Below are 19,708 nucleotides of genomic sequence, written 5' to 3' on the forward strand. Positions count from 1 at the left end.
GAGTCGACTAGTGGTTATACTAGTCGACTAGTCGACTAGTTGGTGAAAGCCCTATTGGAGGTAGTCCAAAATTGTTAACATTGTGCTCAAAATCATAACTCATAAATCACACACAGAGATAAACACAGTACAATAACTTACATCATCAACCTGTTGTTCCAGTCTAACTTTGGCTTTAGCCAGCATGTTGACCTTGTCCTCCTGGGCCTGAAGGTCATGCAGGACCTGCTGATGGGCCTCCGTCAGGGCATCTTTCTCTCTGGTCAGAGAAGCTATCTGCTCATCCATGCCCACCATCTCCTGGGACAGGTTCTTCACCTGGGAAACGCACATAGAAAAACAAATGATGTTTCTGGAACAGTGACATTCGGAGGATCTGTGGCGCTCCCTATAAGGTGGAAGTGAAATCCCTCTGGGGTCCTGATCGGTCCAGCTGTGCCTGAGGTTAGCTGCACACAGACACACACTAACCGGCGATTATGCGAATATACGCAAAATTCGGACTCGTTCCGAATAATTAAAAGACGCTTTTTCGCTTCACTTTTTCGCTCCATGGACGCTTGCATTGACTTTATAAGGTTTTTTAAAAAAAACGTATTATTCGCATGAAAAGATCGCCCCCGGTGTGTCAGGAGCTTTATAGACAAACACACACGGACAGGGGCGAAAACATAATCTCCCGCCCCCCCCCCGGCCGTTCCGGCAAGGTGCAGTAAAAAACAGAGCCTTTATTATCATCCAAAATTAACCACATGAACCATATTGTCCCTATTCTGGGGCAAACAATTTATTAAAAGAAATACCCAATCTACGAGCTCACAACACATTGCAACGTGACTATAAGTCCACAAATCAATGGAAGTTCACAACTGTCTGTATCTGTCCTTTTATGCCCATATATGGGGATCCCTGATGTCAATAGTACTGACATCGAAGTACTATGCTAATAGTACTGCACTAAGTACAAACGGGTACTGCATAACTGGAGGCTACATTGTTCTATCTTAGGCTACATTGTAAAATGGTAAATGGTGCAATTTATATAGCGCTTTTATCCAAAGCGCTTCACATTGATTGTGCCATTAACCCATTCACACACACATTCATACACCGATGGCGGAGGAAACCATGCAAGGCACCAACCTGCTCATCGGGAGCAATTAGGGGTTCAGCGTCAGGAAGGAAGGGGTGTGCGAACTGTGCGGCCGCACAGGGCCCCGCGCTTGGGGGAGCCCCGCAAAAAATAAAAGAAAAAATAAAAGAAAAAAACTTTTTTTTTTTTTTTTTTTTTTTTAACAGAATCACATTTATTAAGAGTTATAAAAAGAAATAACCGCAAATAACCACCAAAAACTCGGAAATATCCGCCCAAAACCCCAAAAATCCCTGCGCGCGCGCGGGGATGGGGGCGCGCACGCGACTTCGCACAGGGCCCCGCATTTCTCCCAGACGGCTCTGCTTGCAGTTCACTCTACCCGGCCACTCTACCCCTGAGCCACTGCCGCCCCTATGTAAGGCCTGGCTCACACAGTTAAAACAAGCGCTTTTGTCGCTGCCTTATGCCTTACGTGAGGCATAAGGCCGGTTCAATTAATTCCCTATGGAAGTCACATGGTTTGATAAAACTGACTTGCCTCACGGCTCTATCGCTCTACCCCCCCCCCCCACCCCCCCAAGGCAAGTCAGTTTTATCAAACCATGTGACTTCCATAGGGAATTAATTGAACCGGCCTTATGCCTCACGTACGGCATAAGGCAGCGACAAAACACTTGTTTTAACTCTGTGAGCCAGGCCTAATTTCATCGGGGTCATACCTATGTTCCCCGGACCTATGTTCCCCCACTAAGGTTATGGTTAGGGTTAGGTTTAGGTTAGGTCCTATATAGTTAAAGTAGCATTACCTTGTTCTCTATCGCATGTCTGTCCTTCTCCACTTTAGCCAGGGTTATCTCCAGGTCATCCACGTCTCTCTTCATTGAGACGACCTCGTCGTCCAGCTGTCTCTTCTTGGAGCTCAGCGTGGCGTTGACCTCCTCCTCGTCCTCCAGTCTCTCCTGGTTCTCCTTCATCTTGACCTCCAGGCTGATCTTGGTCTGGATCAGCTGATTACAGCGGTCCTCCGCATCCATCAGGTTGTCCTGTTCCTGAAGGACACGACACAATATCCATGTTGACTCTAGGCGAGCAATGGTTAATCGAAGTAAACAATTTAAGTTAAAGTATATTTATTATAATTATAGTGTAACTTACAGCCTGTAGTTGTATATTTATTATAATTATAGTGTAACTTACAGCCTGTAGTTGTAGAGTTATTATAATTAAAGGGTAACTTACAGCCTGTAGTTGTATAGTTATTATAATTAAAGGGTAACTTACAGCCTGTAGTTGTATAGTTATTATAATTAAAGGGTAACTTACAGCCTGTAGTTGTAGAGTTATTATAATTAAAGGGTAACTTACAGCCTGTAGTTGTAGAGTTATTATAATTAAAGGGTAACTTACAGCCTGTAGTTGTATCGTTACTATAATTAAAGGGTAACTTACAGCCTGTAGTTGTATAGTTATTATAATTAAAGGGTAACTTACAGCCTGTAGTTGTAGAGTTATTATAATTAAAGGGTAACTTACAGCCTGTAGTTGTATCGTTACTATAATTAAAGGGTAACTTACAGCCTGTAGTTGTATATTTATTATAATTAAAGTGTAACTTACAGCCTGTAGTTGTATCGTTACTATAATTAAAGGGTAACTTACAGCCTGTAGTTGTATAGTTATTATAATTAAAGTGTAACTTACAGCCTGTAGTTGTATAGTTATTATAATTAAAGTGTAACTTACAGCCTGTAGTTGTATCGTTACTATAATTAAAGGGTAACTTACAGCCTGTAGTTGTATAGTTATTATAATTAAAGTGTAACTTACAGCCTGTAGTTGTATCGTTACTATAATTAAAGGGTAACATACAGCCTGTAGTTGTAGAGTTATTATAATTAAAGGGTAACTTACAGCCTGTAGTTGTATATTTATTATAATTAAAGGGTAACTTACAGCCTGTAGTTGTAGAGTTATTATAATTAAAGTGTAACTTACAGCCTGTAGTTGTAGAGTTATTATAATTATAGTGTAACTTACAGCCTGTAGTTGTATAGTTATTATAATTAAAGTGTAACTTACAGCCTGTAGTTGTATCGTTACTATAATTAAAGGGTAACTTACAGCCTGTAGTTGTAGAGTTATTTTAATTAAAGGGTAACTTACAGCCTGTAGTTGTATATTTATTATATTTAAAGTGTAACTTACAGCCTGTAGTTGTAGAGTTGTTTTAATTAAAGGGTAACTTACAGCCTGTAGTTGTATAGTTATTTTAATTAAAGGGTAACTTACAGCCTGTAGTTGTAGAGTTATTATAATTAAAGGGTAACTTACAGCCTGTAGTTGTATAGTTATTATAATTAAAGGGTAACTTACAGCCTGTAGTTGTAGAGTCAGGTCGTTTTTCTCTTGAACCAGAACCACCTGTCGCTCCTCCGCCTCTTTCCGCTTGCCCTCAGTCCTAACACACACATTTCAGTTAGGAAGAAGATCCCGACTGGATCCATGGATCCGGATATTCAAATAGTAAAATCAAGTTGGAATGCTTTATTTGAAAAAACATGTCTTCAGAATCTTCTTTCGCGTTTGCATCTGTCTTATGTGCTAAAACAGTGGTTTTCAACCTTTTTTCATGCCAAGGACCCCTAAATTGATACACATTTGGCCCGATCTGAAAATGTTTTGTGCCAGGGACCCCCTGAAGCAAAGATTTTTGTTAAAAATGTTCGCTCAAAAAAATATATACATTCAAAGATCACACATATTCAATATTTTTCAAAAATAGCAGATCTACAAGCTCATATAGCACGGCACTCGGTGCCACGCTATGAGCTTGTATATTTGCTATTTTTGAATAGCCAAAGCTAAGTGGTTAAAATGATTGTGACGCTATGTTAACTAATTTATCTGGGGACCCCCTGGTAACCCCCCCAAGGACCACTGGTGGTCCCCGGACCACTGGTTGAGAACCACTGTGCTAAAAGACTGACTTTCAGACCTGTTTCACTGTCCAATGCAAGTCAATGAGGACATCATTTTGAAACATAATTTCTAAAAAGTTTCTAATCAACAGAGCAACTATTGAACATGCGTACATATACTGCCAATACAATTTATCATTTACAATTTAGGCATTCAGCGCACACTGTTATCCAGAGCGACTTACAAGTGTGAGATCACAATAGGTAGGTAGGTAACAAGTAAAGCATGAACCCTAGTCAACAAACAACAGGGTAAATAGTCAATCAAGTAGAGTGTAGAGAGAGCAATGTAGTGTCTCAAAGAAACTAGGATACCGGGTAAACAATTAACCAAAATTTTGAGTTACATCATGGCCAAGGTAACTACACAACCATCAACCCTCAACTACCTAACCCTCAACCAAAGCAGAGATTCAGGAATCTTGCAATTGATCTGAATTTGCACACAGCCATTGACCATTACCATGTGCACGGAACAGCAAAGCCCGTTTTTCCCCAAATCTCAGCTGTTTATTAGCGTTTTTGTGTAAAAGAATGTCGCCATGGTTACGGCTGCCCAGCTGTGGGATGGCCCTGTGAGAGCCATCACGGGACACTGGGGCCCACCACGGCGGGACGCGGGATAACCCCACGTTTGCAACTACTTTCGTCTGCGCACCTAACCGGGTATGGACTAGTTCAAATAATTGGAATTTGGCCACCCTACAGCAAAAAGACAGATGAACAGACAGAAATATCAGATAAGCAGACAGACAGACAGGCACACAGACAGACAAGCCAGCAGACCTGTCGAAGGTGTCTTTGAGTTTGGTGAACTCTTCCTTGACGACGGCCAGCTCTTTCTCCACCTGGGCGCTCCTGAGGAGGGGCCGTATCTTATAGAAGAGCATCATCCAGGGCCAGTTCCGCACCCAGTAGAAGGCCCTCAGGTTGAACTGGAGCACCTCCAGCGCCTCCCTGTGGGGAAGAATGGAACCACATCAACCCTATACTTATACACCTTCACCACTTCCCTGTGGGGAAGGATTGAACCACATCAACCCTATAGAGCATCGCAGTTCCCGCCCACTTCCTGGTGCCGGAAGGAAAAACTCAATGCATTTTTCCCATTGACATTTCCAAAAATATTTATATCAATTAACTCTTTGACTGCGGACGACGCGATAACGCGTCAAGTGCTACTTTGTCCAGTTGGCCGTCGACGCGTTCGACGCGCTGGACGCGCGTTCATTGTTTAATCTCTGATTGCGCTATGCTGCTTAATATTCAATGTTATTTTCGAGTTCCACTTACTTCACGGACATCTGCATCCGGTTTCATGACCTGGATTCCGTTTCCGGTTTTTGATTATTTTCCCCGGTCATTTTCGTCCAAAATAGGTAAACAAACGTTTTTTCACACGGTATAACGGACAAACGGACAGGTTCTCTTCTATAATCTATGGTCTGGGTGACGATCAGTCATCGCCGTCGTGTATCACATCGTAATTTTGGCCGATCAAAACAATCTGGGACTACGTCACGTCCGTTTTCATGTTTTTCCCTGTCTAATCTATCAAGAAGGGTGAGAGTAACCCAACGACCTGATCAAGCTGTCATGTGCTGCTCTCTAGTGGCGGATTTGTGTCCAATCCAAATTATGTGTCTTTAAATTATTTTCATGAGAAAAATTCAAAATATAAAAATAAAAAAACACGAAAATTGCTGGCACTGGGGGAGTACTTTATGAAAATACTCTGGCAGTCAAAGAGTTAATTTAAGCCTAGAATCAAGCCATCCAGGGTCCTGGTGAATCATGACCATAAAACGTTTTTTTCTGTGATTTTTTTTATTTTATATTTAATTATATGATATACTATATTTAATAAATACCCTTTGTTTTGCCGTTTTCAAAAAAATAATAATCACAGAATCAAAAGTTTTATGGTCATGATTCACCAGGACCCTGGATGGCTTGATTCTAGGCTTAAATTAATAGATATAAATATTTTTGGAAATGTCAATGGGAAAAATGCATTGAGTATTTTGCGGTGGAACCCGGAAGGGGCGGGAACTGCGATGCTCTATACTTATACACCTGCACTGCATCCATGTGGGAAAGGATTGAAGTTAAACCACATCAAAACTATACTTAGTTGACCGGAGTTAGCCTGGAATCCAGACTGAGGCGCTCGTTAATTCATGTTTTTTTGTTTGTTTGTTTGTTTTCTTTTCACTTAAAGGTAGGGTAAGTGATATTTTTTGGTTAAAACAAAAAGTATTTTTTTTAAAGGTTAAAATACTATATTCTGATCGTAATCATTGCTATAGAGTGTTTGTTCAGTAACAGGAGTCTCCCCGTCTCTCCAGCTCTTTAATAAACAGAAAATACATTTTTCGGTAGGTGTCAAAATCTCAGCCAATCAGGAGAAAGTACCCATTTTTAAGCTTAATTTGTATAGTTTTCAGTTCCAATTTTGCATGCTCATTTCTTAGTGTCATCACTTCCAATTTCACTTGTTTAATCTGTATCCTGATTGAGTTCTCTGTCCTGGTTGGATAAAATTGGAAATGAAACTACAAAAAAAAACAAAAAAACTACAAAATACATTTTCTGTTTTATAAAGAGCTGGAGAGACATGGAGACTCTTTATATGGACAGGACACTCTATAGTAACGAGCACTATCAGAACATAGACCCATTTTGCAATTATTTGAAACTTTGCAAATCACTTACACTACCTTTAATTGGCTTCTCAGCCTGGCAGTCTTCCATTTGAGACGGATTTCCGAACGTCACCTGTTACGTAGGCACGTCATTGCTGATTGGGTAATGCTCAATGAATCTCAAAAGGAAGGGAAGTGACTTCAATCTCTGTACGAGGCTCCCTCCTGTTTTTGCTTTACGTAAAATATCGTCACTGAAAATAGCACATCTACAAGCAATATTTTAATATCACATTAATAATAATAATAATAACCTCTCTATGGACATCCTCTCCAGTTCCATCTTCATGAGTTTCCCTCTACACATGGCCTGGACGACGGTCAGGATCATAGACAGACGGCTGTCCCTCATGTCCTCCAACAATCCCAACAGACCCGCCTTAAAAAACACCTGAGGACAGGAAATGATGACAGTCACTGACAACATGAGGCAATCCTCAATGTGACCCATGTAGCACTACTGTACTAGTAGTAGTATCTAGTATGTATAGTAGTAGTAGCCTAGTAATACTGGTAGTATTAACAGTGTACCTTATTCATTCCAAACTTGTACTGTGAATGGTCTATATCCAGTGAGCCCAGGAGCTTCTCCACCGCCTTCTTGCTGTCGACAAATGAGTCTTCAGGTATGGCAGACGGGTTCAGTATGCGATACCTGTGAACATCACAAACATTATGGACATATATAGATAGTTCAAAGCATACTTAAACGTACCGTACGCACATCGACAACGGGTGCTGGGCCAGAAAGGTCAATTTGATCTGAAGATGATCCATATTGTCAAATCGAAACGTTGTCAAACCTTTCAAATAAAGTTTATATTTTACCATGCAGTTGGAGTGCGGGCTCTACTTCTCTAAACAGATACAGATAGTTTACATAACTAGGACAGTGATTACAATAAAAATTGTAATATAACGTTAATATAAAAACAATGAATGTAAAAAATAAAATAAAAAGTCATGGTAATATAACTGTGAACATTTTGTTTTCAGTTCTTATTTACCGATAAATAAGAACTTAATGTTAGTTCCATTGATCCAAGCCGGAACTCAAATAAACATGCTCTGAGAATGCACACAGCCCACCCATCTCTCTAAGTGGTCAGATGGGTGGACCGCGAACGCTTTCAAGATTTTCAAGAGGGCCCTGATCCAGAAAAGGTTGCGAACCACTGGACTAGGATGTACTGAATTATAAAGTGAATCATTAATCGACGACGGGGTTGTTTGGGGTTTCGCTGTCATGGTTTTGGGGTATCAAACTCACCGCTGTTTGAACTCGGCATACAGGATACGGTTGGGGAAACCTTTCCTACAGATCCTGATTCCCTCCAGAACACCGTTACACCTTAACTGATGAAGCACCATGAAGGGATCCATCACCCCTGCAGAACACACAGGGAAACCCCACATATCACACTTTGTGTACACACCTTATACCCTGTGTTCAGTGGGGCTTCACCACTGAACACTGTGATTTCTGAGGCTTCATTCCAAGCTATGATGACTGAAACTAAGACTGAATATATTGACAATTTCGTTAATAAATAAAATCAAGACTAAAATGTTAGTGAGGGATCTAGTGGAGAAGAGATCCAGTAGAACTAAAAGACAAGTCATTTTATGTTTGGTTGAGCTCGGGTGTTGCGCTCTGAAAGCTCTGAAAATAGCAGATCTACAAGCTCACAGTGTGTTGCGTTGCGATGCGTTGTGAGCTTGTTGATCTGCTATTTTCAGCATGCAAGTGTAAAATCAGCCAAGGCCCACAAAAATACATTTTAGTCGACTAAATCAACTGTAGGTTTAGTGGACTAAAACTAGACAAAAACTAAAACATTTCAGATGACTAAAATATGACTAAAACTAAATGGAATTTGATTCAAAAGAAAAACTAAATCAAAATTTTGTGTCAAAATCAACACTGCTTCATTCACAAAGTGCACACCTAACGTTAGCAACTTGCCTAATTCGATTAAGACTGGACAGGGAACATTATCCCTGTCCCACATTATCATCATTATACTGTGACCTCTAGCTTCTGGGGGGTAACATTAACTACTGAGACCATCTAAAGGCTACTTAGTAAAAACAGATCTGAATTAGCTCTGTAGCTACTTGGTCCGCTCTCGTTTCCTTCTACACCAGGAGATTGTAGATCTATTTCCGGCAAATGTTCGCCCCCACAATAGGGGCCGGTAGGGTTGTTAACAGTACAGGCTGTACAGTCAAAGGTTATGCTAAAAAGAATAACACAAAGAGCCCCTTGTTTCCATTGTGGTCCAGAGACACTGTTCACATTTGTTACCTGGGGTCTTTGCCTCGTTGGGGATGATGCAACGGACAAAATGGGGCTGAGTGCTGCGAAGGTTGGCCATCAGCTTGTGCAGGTTCTCCTACACACACACACACACGCACACACACACGCGCACGCGCACGCGCACGCGCACGCGCACGCACACGCACACGCACACGCACACGCACACGCACACACACACACACACACACGCACACGCACACAAACACATTATTTTCTACCAGGTGAATTTCATTTCTTGGTGTTCCTCGAATCCTGGTGTATTTTCATAACACACTGTTGTGTTTAACATTGCTTGCTAGCAGGTCATTTGCGTTGTTACCCTGTGAGAGTACGTACTCGACCCCAGTACTTGAGTCAAAGTATAGATACTCCTGGTCAAGTATTACTCAACTACTTGTGAAAGTTGCATTTGTACTGGAGTTAAATACTGGAGCACTTGCTTTATAATATATATATATATATATATATATATATATATATATATATATATATATATATATATATATATATATATATATATATAAATAAATGCCTGTTATCCAGGTGTTTGACCTGTTGAAGTGGGTGGAGCTCCAGAGAGAGGAGGCAGCCCAGACTCCCAGTGATGTTCATGTGTTCAGTCAGCTGAACATCACTACAAGTCTTAACCATCTCCCATCCATAACATCCCCCATCTAGCACCTGCATGGCCACACACCTACCATTCACCCCAGCATACTGATCACACACCTAGCATTCACCCCAACATACTAGCCACACACCTAGCATTCACCCCCAGCATCCTGATCGTACACCTAACATTAACCCCCAGCATCCTGATCACACACCTACTGTAGCATTCACCCCCAACATACTGGCCACACACCTAGCATTCACCCCCAACATACTGGCCACACACCTAGCATTCACCCCCAACATACTGGCCACACACCTAGCATTCACCCCCAACATCCAGGCCACACACACCTAGCATTCACCCCCAGCATCCTGATCGTACACCTAGCATTCACCCCCCAGCATCCCCTACCTAAACGGTAACCTAGCCCCTGACTCTAAGGTTGAACCCCCACCTTGTGTAGCTGTGAGACGGTCTGGAACGATGATCCCTTTTTCCTCTTCTGTTTTGGCTTTGGGTCATCAGCTGAAATTCAAGTCAAATATAGTGACATTTAGAACAATAACCATAATATTGTTACTTTTCAGGAACTGGAAATAAATAACCTGTGTTCCAAACTTCCAATGGAATTAAACAATGTTGTTATTATTTAGAAACAAGCTCTTGTGAATACTTTTCATTGGCTAAATATTTATAAAATATTTACAGACTTACAGACAAAATAGCCAAATGGAACGGGTCCATTTGGTTCCACACTCTCAGAGTTAAATTGACATTGATTTTACAATATAAATTGGGGTCCCAGAGATAGAAATGCCATTAAATGGGGGTCTGTAGCCTAATGCATGTCAAACTGGGGGTCCTTGAAATTAAAATGGTTGAGAATCACTGCTAGAGCCATAAAAATATTCTCTTATGGGGGTCCCTGGCATATCTTTTCAAATGGGGGTCCGCAGGCTAATAAGTGTCAATTTGGGGATCCTTGACATGAAAAAGTTTGAGAACCACTGTCCTAGGCTATAGAGTTAGTTAGTTGTACCTGAATCTGGGCCAACAAAGTTTTCAAACAGTCGAGCCATGAGTTTGTTTGAAGACTTCTGGAACAGAGCGACCACCGTCTCATTCAGAGGGTCTCTGTTTTTATCCAGCCAGCCTGCTATGTTATACGGAACCTGGAACACAAGAATAAATAGTGTGCGTTAGAACTCCTCAGTGGTGGGAAAAGTGCTCAAATGTTTTACTTAAGCAAAAGTGTCAATACTGCAATGTAGATATACTCTGTTACAAGTAGAGGTCCCATATTCAACATGTACTTGAGTAAAAGTACAAAAGTATCGACATCAAAATATACTTAAAGTACCAAAAGTAAAATAACTCATTGTGCAGAATGTCCCATTTCACAAGTTAAAAATGTATGAAAAATCTTTTGAAAATAGCCGATCTACAAGCTCACAATGCGTCGTGAGCTTGTAGATCGGCTATTTTCAAATGGCCGAATATAGGGCTGAAGTGATTAGTGTGTGTTTTGTAATAATAATCTAAATCTGCAAAGTAACTAGTAACTAAAGCTGTACTAAAATTGTACTGGAGTAAAAGTACAATGTTTGTCTCTGAGATGCAGTGGAGTAGAAGTAAAAGTATTGAAAAAAAATCCTCAAAAGTGTACTTAAGTAGGCCTACAGTACTTGAGTAAATGTACTTAGTTACTTTACACCACTGGAACACATAGTATTGCGAGATGATTGGATAAAAGCATCCACCAGGTGGAATATCATATAGTCATCATCCTATAATGTTCCTGACAGACACAACAGTATGTGTTATGCTGTATTCACACTGGCAAAGCCAATGGAAAACAGCAAATGAATGGTAGCTACTGTAGCATCTATAGAGCTACAATCAAAGCTGAGCGGCTTCAACTGCAGCTACAAAGTGTTGTTTAAACACCATCACCCTCAAGCTCCACACTACCTCCCCCCCCCCCCCCCCAGTGGTGGAAAGTAACTAAGTATATTTACTTTTCTGCTGTGTTTCATTAGTATGAAGTCACACCAGATTATGTTCAAATTGCTCACAGCTCAATCAGCATAATATTATTATGTTGCAGTGTAAATTGCTCCAGATAACACTAAATATAAATGTGGAATATGCTTATTATAAAGGATTCGTTAACAAGCTAATTAATACGTACTGCCACAATTAGTATGTTCAACCTCACGTCATTCTCATTCGCTACAAACTAACTCACACACGCCCTCATACCCATAGTCCAATCCAATCCAATCCAGTTTATTTATAGAGCACATTTAAAAACAACAGTGTTGAACCAAAGTGCAGTACACTCAGTAAGATACTAAAATAAACAAGAGAACACACACAATGAACAAGACAACGATTGACACAATGCCTGGGGATATACCTTCTCAATCTGAATTTTCAAACGCCAAGGAGAACAAGTGAGTTTTCAAACGTGATTTAAACACAGGCAGGGTTTGAGACACTCTAACATGGGGTGGCAGCTTGTTCCACAATGTGGGCGCTATGGAGGAAAATGATCTATCTCCCTGTGTTTTCAACTTAGTTGCTGGGACCTTAAGGAGTGACTGGTCAGTAGACCTCAAGACCCTTGTACCATTATTGGGAGGTGGAAGTTCGGATATGTATAATGGTGCCAGCCCATTTAAAGACTTAAAGACAGACATTAAAGTCTTAAACTGAATCCTGTAACGAACAGGGAGCCAGTGTAGGGAGGCAAGAATAAAGGAGATGTGATCATATTTCCGTGCCCCTGTTAAGAGGCGAGCGGCCGCATTTTGGACTAACTGTAGTCGTGACAAGCAGGCTTGGCTAATGCCAACATAAAGTGCATTACAGTAGTCGAGTCGGATTGAGATAAAAGCATGGATAAGACGTTCAAAATCAGAGAGGGTTACAGCAGACTTGACTTTGGCTAAGAGCCTCAGCTGATAAAAGCTGGATTTAACATCAGAGTTAATCTGTTTGTCAAACTTAAAATCGCTGTCCAATTTGACACCAAGGGACCACTGGTTTTAGAAAAGGCTGCAGGGGGCCCAGATCCAGAGAGGAGGTGTCGCAGGCGGTGCTGGGTCTGAACACCATGACCTCTGTTTTACTTTCATCTCAGGCGGTTCATTTAACGGTTCATTTAACCAGCCTTGTTCACTGTTCATTCTATGTGCTTAGCTGTTTCAGCTGGGTGTACAGCTGTGGTTTTCAAATTCCCTCCACCTCCCCGGCCTCCTCCCCCCTGTGGCATGTACTTCATATTGTTACTAGGTTGATTCTGTGGATTGTACTGTGGTTCTATGGATTGTACTGGTTGATTCTGTGGGTTATACTGTGTTTCTATGGATTGTACTATGATGTGGTAAATTAATTATGCATTGAGGTTCAATGTTATGTTTATGTAAACTGTATTTTATGCCCTGCTCTGGGGGGTTTGTGATTTCAGATCTGTTGTCCTGCTTGCGCAGGTAATCTGTAATATCACATGAGCAGAGTCACACCGCCAAATCTGAATGCAATATCATTGCAGTATATGGTTAATATTGCTGTAAATGGTTATATATGCAATATGGTAAATGGTTAATAAATGGTATTGGTTATTCCTGAGCTGAAGTGTCTAAATGAACTATGAAAATTACATTTGACCAAAATTCAACAAAACCTAGTTGAACCTAGTATTTTGTTTTAAAAAAAGATAGAAAGAAAAAAAGAAAAAGAAAAATGTAATTTCAGACCTAGGCTAATTGAGACCTGGAACATCAAATCAGATTGTAAAACTGTTACAGCTACTGTCCAATTAATGAGCCAACAGTGCCATCTACTGGACATTTTCTGCTGTGTTTCATTAGTATGAAGTCACACCAGATTATGTGCAAATTGCTCATTGCTCAATCAAAAAATGATAATAAAATAAATGTTCAAAATAAATATCTAACTTGAATTGGAGTAAATACCATAGGCTACGTTGTATTTCATTATGTTAGACTGCAGTGTAATTTGCTCCAGATAAGACTGTTGCCTGAAGGTAAAACATAAATGTGAAATATAAACTAGTGTGTGAGGGTTTATGGAACTATGAAAATTGCTAAATCTACTTAAATATACTATTTAAAAAAAATACCTAATTGAGACCATAGACTGCAAAAAATCTGGACAGCGTCACACCATTGGTTTCCATTTTTGTTCCTGGAATTTAGAACCACTGAATAGCTACAATGAAAATATTGGTAGTCTGGTAAGTTATCAAAAGGAACACAGAGTGAACTTGCTTGCATATGCAAGCCATTCAGCCTCCACTGAACGACTTACATCTTCATTCAAACTTACTATGCGCTCTTTTTAGTTCTTACGTCTGTCTCCCAACCGCAATCGTAGCTACGGCTGAGTCGCCACGGTTGGGTCGTCATTCACCAGTGTTGATTTCGTCGACTGAACTATGACAAAAATTTTCGTCTACTACCATTTTTCACTGACGAAATCTAAATAAAAACGAAATAAAAACTAAGCTACGATGACTAAAACTAAGACTAAATATATTGACAATTTTGTCAACAAATAAAAACTAGACTAAAATGTTAGTGAGGGACTAGTGGAGAAGAGATCCAGTAGAACTAAAAGACAAGTCATTTTATGTTTGGTTGCGCTCGGGTGTTGCGCTCTGAAAATAGCAGATCTACAAGCTCACAACGCGTCGCGCTGCGACGCGTTGTAAGCTTGTAGATCTGCTATTTTCAGCATGCAGCCAAGTGTAAGATCAGCCATTGCGACGACAAAATACATTTTAGTCGACTAAATCAACTGTAGATTTAGTCGACTATAATCTTATGATATTTAGTCGACTACAACTAGACAAAAACTAAAACATTTCAGATGACTAAAATAAGACTAAAACTAAATCAAAATTTGCTGTCAAAATCAACACTGACATTCACAACTTAACAACTCCATATCTAACACCATGCATGAAGAGTTATATCACTCTCGACAGCACTGTAGGTCATGGCTATTAAAAAATGGCTGATCTACAAACTAACAACACGTCACATGAGTTTATAGATCTAATTCGTGAAAAATCAGATTTTTTAAATAATTAATCAAAAATGCAAGTCATGGTTTTGTGCAACACAATGTTGGACTACCTCCCAACAGACAAGGCCTCATACATCATTCAACAGAACCTACTTGAAATAACAAAACAAAAAAAAGGTAATTTCAAACCTAATTGAGACCTGGAATTGATTACAGTTCACCTGTATAATAATAATAATAATAATAATAATAATAATAATAATAATAATAAATCTATAAATAAAAACTAGCAGTGGTTAGGGTTCCTGGAAATGAGAACCACTGAATACAATGAAAATAGTGATACATTGAAAAAAAAAAAGCACACAGCGAATCCCCCTCAAGTTTTGTTGTGCACTTTTTTGTTCGTGGAGTGTGTCTAGTATCCCATATGTAGCTTTAGCTACAGCTGAGTTGCCATTCACAACCTCACAACTGTAGGTCTGCAGAAACAGCTATATATGGGTCTCTATCTGGACAGCACTGTAGGTCATGGTGTCAATCGGGAAAACAAAATGTGAAAAGGATTTAGTGTAAATCCAGGCAGATTTCCCAAGATTATTATATTGTTTATTAAGTGAGAAAACGGCATTCGATCAAAAACAAAAGAAAGACAATAAAAAATAACTAATAAATGCACAAAAGCATGCTGGGTAAACCCGGGGGAGGCAGCATTAAGTGTGAGTCATGATCTGCGTGCTGAACATAGCAGATCTACAAGCTCACAACGCGTCACATCCAAGACGCGTCGTGAGCTTGTAGATCTGCTGTTTTCAAAGGATCAGCCCTTCCCTCTTCCTTACCGGCACCCCGCCCCCCCCCCCCCCCCCCCCCCCCCGTAAAGAAGAGTTTACTTTCGCTTTCATTGGTAAAGGTTTTGAAGGAGCCTATAATCAGAAGTGAAAGTAGTAGACTTTAACCCATTAAATCCAGGAACGCATACTGTGTCATTTCTAGATTTATTTGGCTATTCAAAAATATCAGATCTACAAGCTCATAGCGCGGCACTCGGTGCCGCGCTATGAGCTTGTAGATCTGATATTTTTGAGGGGAAGAAATCGTGAAAAAATTTGCAAATCTTTGAATACATATATACACGTTTAACTCAAATCTTTGAATACATATATACACGTTTAACTCAAATCTTTGAATACATATATACACGTTTAACTCAAATCTTTGCACCTGGAACAAAATATTTTGAGATGGGGGTCCGTGACATGAAAAAGTTTAAGAACCACTGATATACAGTATAGAGCAACATACGTTTTTCTGTTTTTTTAACTGTTAGAATTTAGAAAACATTTGTAGAATCCCCAGAAGCAAAGATTTGAGTGAAAAATGTTCGCTTTAAAAAATATATATATTCAAAGATTTGCCCAAATTGTCACGATAAAAGAAAAGAAAAAAGCAGATCTACAAGCTCGTAGCGCGGCACTCGGTGGGACCGGGTCTTGACTAGTTTTTTTTTTCGCTTTAAAGCTACACTATGTAACTTTTCTCTTCTACCCCGGATTTGAATCCGATGTCCTGTGCAAGTGCTGACATTTTTACCATTGAGCTATAATAGAGCCGGCCTGCTTGCTCAGGGGATAAATTGAATCTTGACCATCAAGGTCAAAATTCGTGTCAGATCCTGTGTCTTTGACATGATCTAAATGTCTCAATAGAAAAATGCAAACCACCCCAATTGAGAAGTATCAAGGCAATTATAGGACACAGGCGGCCAACAGTAAAATGCAGTTAAGGCATACCATTACAGAAATAATAATACAAAAAAGAAACTTCCCCCCAATACCAGTGGTTCTCAAAGTGGGGTTCAGGGCCCTAATTTATACTTTGGCTATTCAAAAATAGCTGATCTACAAATAGGTGAGTAAAAAAACAACAACAATATTTCTCGGAAATGTAGTGGTATCTTGCTAAGTATAATTTAGCAAGATATGAATAAGTAATGTACACATTCTAGCTACTTAGAAGTAGGCCAAGTAGGCCAAATTGAGTAAATGTACACAGTTACATTCCTACCACTGGCTTTTGCCACTAATGATGAATGTATGCTTCGTAGTATGATGGTGTGATGCATTGTCAAACAAAATGTTTTTCTCAAAGTGTGGTTCAGGGCCCTAATTTATACTTTGGATATTCAAAAATAGCTGATCTACAAGCTCACAACACGTCACTTCATGACACATGACTTCATAGATCTGTAATTTTTTAAGCTTTTCTTTATTTGAATTCTAGAATAAACTTAATTTTGACATAATGACTCAACAATGCAACTTATGTTTTTTTTGCAACAAGTTTAAAATGTTTGGACTATCTCCAAACAGACAAGGCTTCATGCCATAATTCAACAAAACTACTATCTTAAAAGAAAGAAAGAAAGAAAGAAAGAATTTCAAACCTAATTGAGACCTGGAACATCAAATTATTACTATTCACCTGTAGAATGAAAAATAAAATAAAAGCAGCGATTAGGGTTCCTGGAACTGGGATTCTGGGAACCACTGAATACAATGGTAGTCTGGTAAGTTGTCAAAAGAGAAGAGCAAGCATGCATTCACATCCAGGCCATTCAGCTGCCACTGAATGATTTGCACTTCATACATGCATACCCTTCTTACTTTTTTGTTGTGATTTTGATCGTGGAGTTATGTTTAGTTTCCCATCCCTGAGGCTGAGTTACCATTCACATCTTCACAACTGTAGGTTTGCGTTAACAGCTATATATAGGTCTCTATCTGGACAGCACTGTAGGTCATGGTGTCAACTTGGCAAACAAAATGTGAAAAAGGATTTAGTGTAAATCCAGGCTGATTTTCCCACATTATTATTTTGTTTCTAAAGTGAGAGAGCAGCATTTGATAATAAAAAAATAAGGAATGCCCAAATGCATGTTGGGTAACCGGGTAGGCATTGTGTGAGTGAGGATTGGCGGATCAGATTACAGCACCTGCCTGGCTGCCCACCCACCTCTTGAAGAGTTTACTTTAGTTCAGTGGTGGATAAACTACTCAGATATTTTACTTAAGCAAAAGTATCAATACTGCAATGTAGAAGTACTCTGTTACAAATAAAAGTCCTGAATTAAAAATGTACTTGAGTAAAAGTACAAAAGTATTGGTATCAAAATGTACTTAAAGTATCAAAAGTAAAAGTACTAAAATGTTTGAAAATAGCCTAGGTATGAAATAGGGCTAAAGTGGTTAATGCATGTTTTATAATGTAATAATTGATATCTGCAAAGTAACTAGTAACTAAAGTTTTCAAATCATTGTATTGGAGTGGCCACTGCAAATTTGCAGACTGCCTTCAATAGGTTTCAATGGGCTCTAATTAAACTTGTTTTGAACTCTAACAAAACAAAATGCATGGTATTTACTACAGTAGGTCTCCAAACATAAATCCCTCTACTGGTGTTTACACTCTTAAAGGTGAACAAATTGAGCCGGTCTCATCTTAAATACCTGGGCATTTGGCTAGATTCCAATCTCTCATTTAAGATTCATGAGGAGAACCTAAAAAGTAACAGGACAGATTGGTTTCCTCAAAAGTGTACTTAAGTACAGTACTTGAGTAAATTGTCTTAGTTACTTTCCACCACTGCTTACATTATTGGCTCAGTAAAGGTTTTGCCACTGTTGGATGAAGGAATCCTTAAGTAAAAGCAATAGCACAGTGTAAACATACTTTGTTAAAAGTAAAAGTCCTGCATTAAAAATGTAAAAGTACACAAGTACAGTATATAGTATTATAAAGAATCATATCGTCGAAGTCGGCCAGAAACCAGCTGTCTCCATTTTTTTTGTTTTACATAAATCAGTGCTATTGAACACCCTTTAAGTCTGTGTGTGCAAATATTGAACCAATAAAAAGTATGAATAAAGCGCTTCTGACTAAACCTACTAACTAACTTGGGTCCTCAAACTGTCGGTCAAACCACCTAACTCCAACGTTGTTTCATTTCCTGAAAAGTTAATATTTTGGACACAGTTGGTTTCTGACGGACATCAGAAAATACTGTATCATGTTATTGGACTATAATTATGTATAACTATTGGGTTCAATGTTAATCACTTTAATGTTGCAACTGTTAAAAGGTAGAGATCATTTTAATGCCTGTATGTGCTGATGGGTGTATTAAAGTGCTACTATGTATTTTAATGAATAAAATGTAATTTTGTCCAATCTGTATGGTAGAGTATGTTAATACAATATAACTTATACTATTGGGGTGGTTGTATTTTGTCTCCCTGTTCTTTTATTGAGACATTTAGGTCAAAGGTCATGTCTCACCTAGACACAGGATCTGGTCAAGATTCAATTCATCCCCTGAGCAAGCAGACAGGCTCTATTAGGTCAATGGTAAAAGAAATGTCAGCACTTGCGCAGGAAACCGGGTTCAAATCCGGGGTATATATATATAATGATTTATATATTTTTCACAACCTAAATTTGTAACTAGGCGGGTATTTTATTTTATTTTAAATACTCTATGAAATGTAGTAGAGAAGTATAATTTACATTTAAAGTAAAGTACAAGTTTAGTACAAAATCTAGCTACTTAAGTAGGCCTACTTGAGTTAAATGTCTTTATGTTAGTCCTAGCAGTTGTCAAAGCGGTAGGCGGTAGTAGTAGTAATAATAGTAGTGGTAATATCAGTATTAATAGTAGCAGTGGTTGGAGTAGGAATAGTTGTATGATATACTCACCACTCCGGCGTAGTGAACCAGTTCAAAGTGGGTCTCATATTTGCGCTTCTTGTCGGGTCGAGGGCGCTGGAAGTTGGGAGACTTCCCTAAGTGGTTGTCATAGAGCTTCGTCTTAAAGCTCAGGTCTGTCGCCTTGGGGAACATGCACTCCTCTTCCAGGATGGACAGAACACCCAGCGGCTG

At 39.3% G+C, this 19,708-nt stretch overlaps 1 protein-coding gene across 1 annotated transcript in view; it reads right to left on the reverse strand.

Annotated features, from left to right (window-relative positions):
- LOC308096199 (myosin-7-like) overlaps positions 1-19,708 on the reverse strand; it is a 54,932-nt gene that overhangs the window by 20,176 nt on the left and 15,048 nt on the right. The window contains exons 16-26 of the mRNA XM_080443532.1: positions 19,526-19,705; positions 10,755-10,887; positions 10,170-10,240; positions 9,088-9,175; positions 8,050-8,167; positions 7,311-7,434; positions 7,034-7,170; positions 4,861-5,031; positions 3,470-3,554; positions 1,903-2,145; positions 142-318 (exon numbers count right to left, since the gene is read on the reverse strand). Coding sequence (XP_080299658.1) covers positions 142-318; positions 1,903-2,145; positions 3,470-3,554; positions 4,861-5,031; positions 7,034-7,170; positions 7,311-7,434; positions 8,050-8,167; positions 9,088-9,175; positions 10,170-10,240; positions 10,755-10,887; positions 19,526-19,705 — 1,527 coding nt within the window. The remainder of the gene's footprint in view (positions 1-141; positions 319-1,902; positions 2,146-3,469; positions 3,555-4,860; positions 5,032-7,033; positions 7,171-7,310; positions 7,435-8,049; positions 8,168-9,087; positions 9,176-10,169; positions 10,241-10,754; positions 10,888-19,525; positions 19,706-19,708) is intronic.

This window comes from Gymnoscopelus braueri (assembly GCF_963280865.1).
Source record: "Gymnoscopelus braueri genome assembly, chromosome: 12".
NCBI lineage: Eukaryota > Metazoa > Chordata > Actinopteri > Myctophiformes > Myctophidae > Gymnoscopelus > Gymnoscopelus braueri.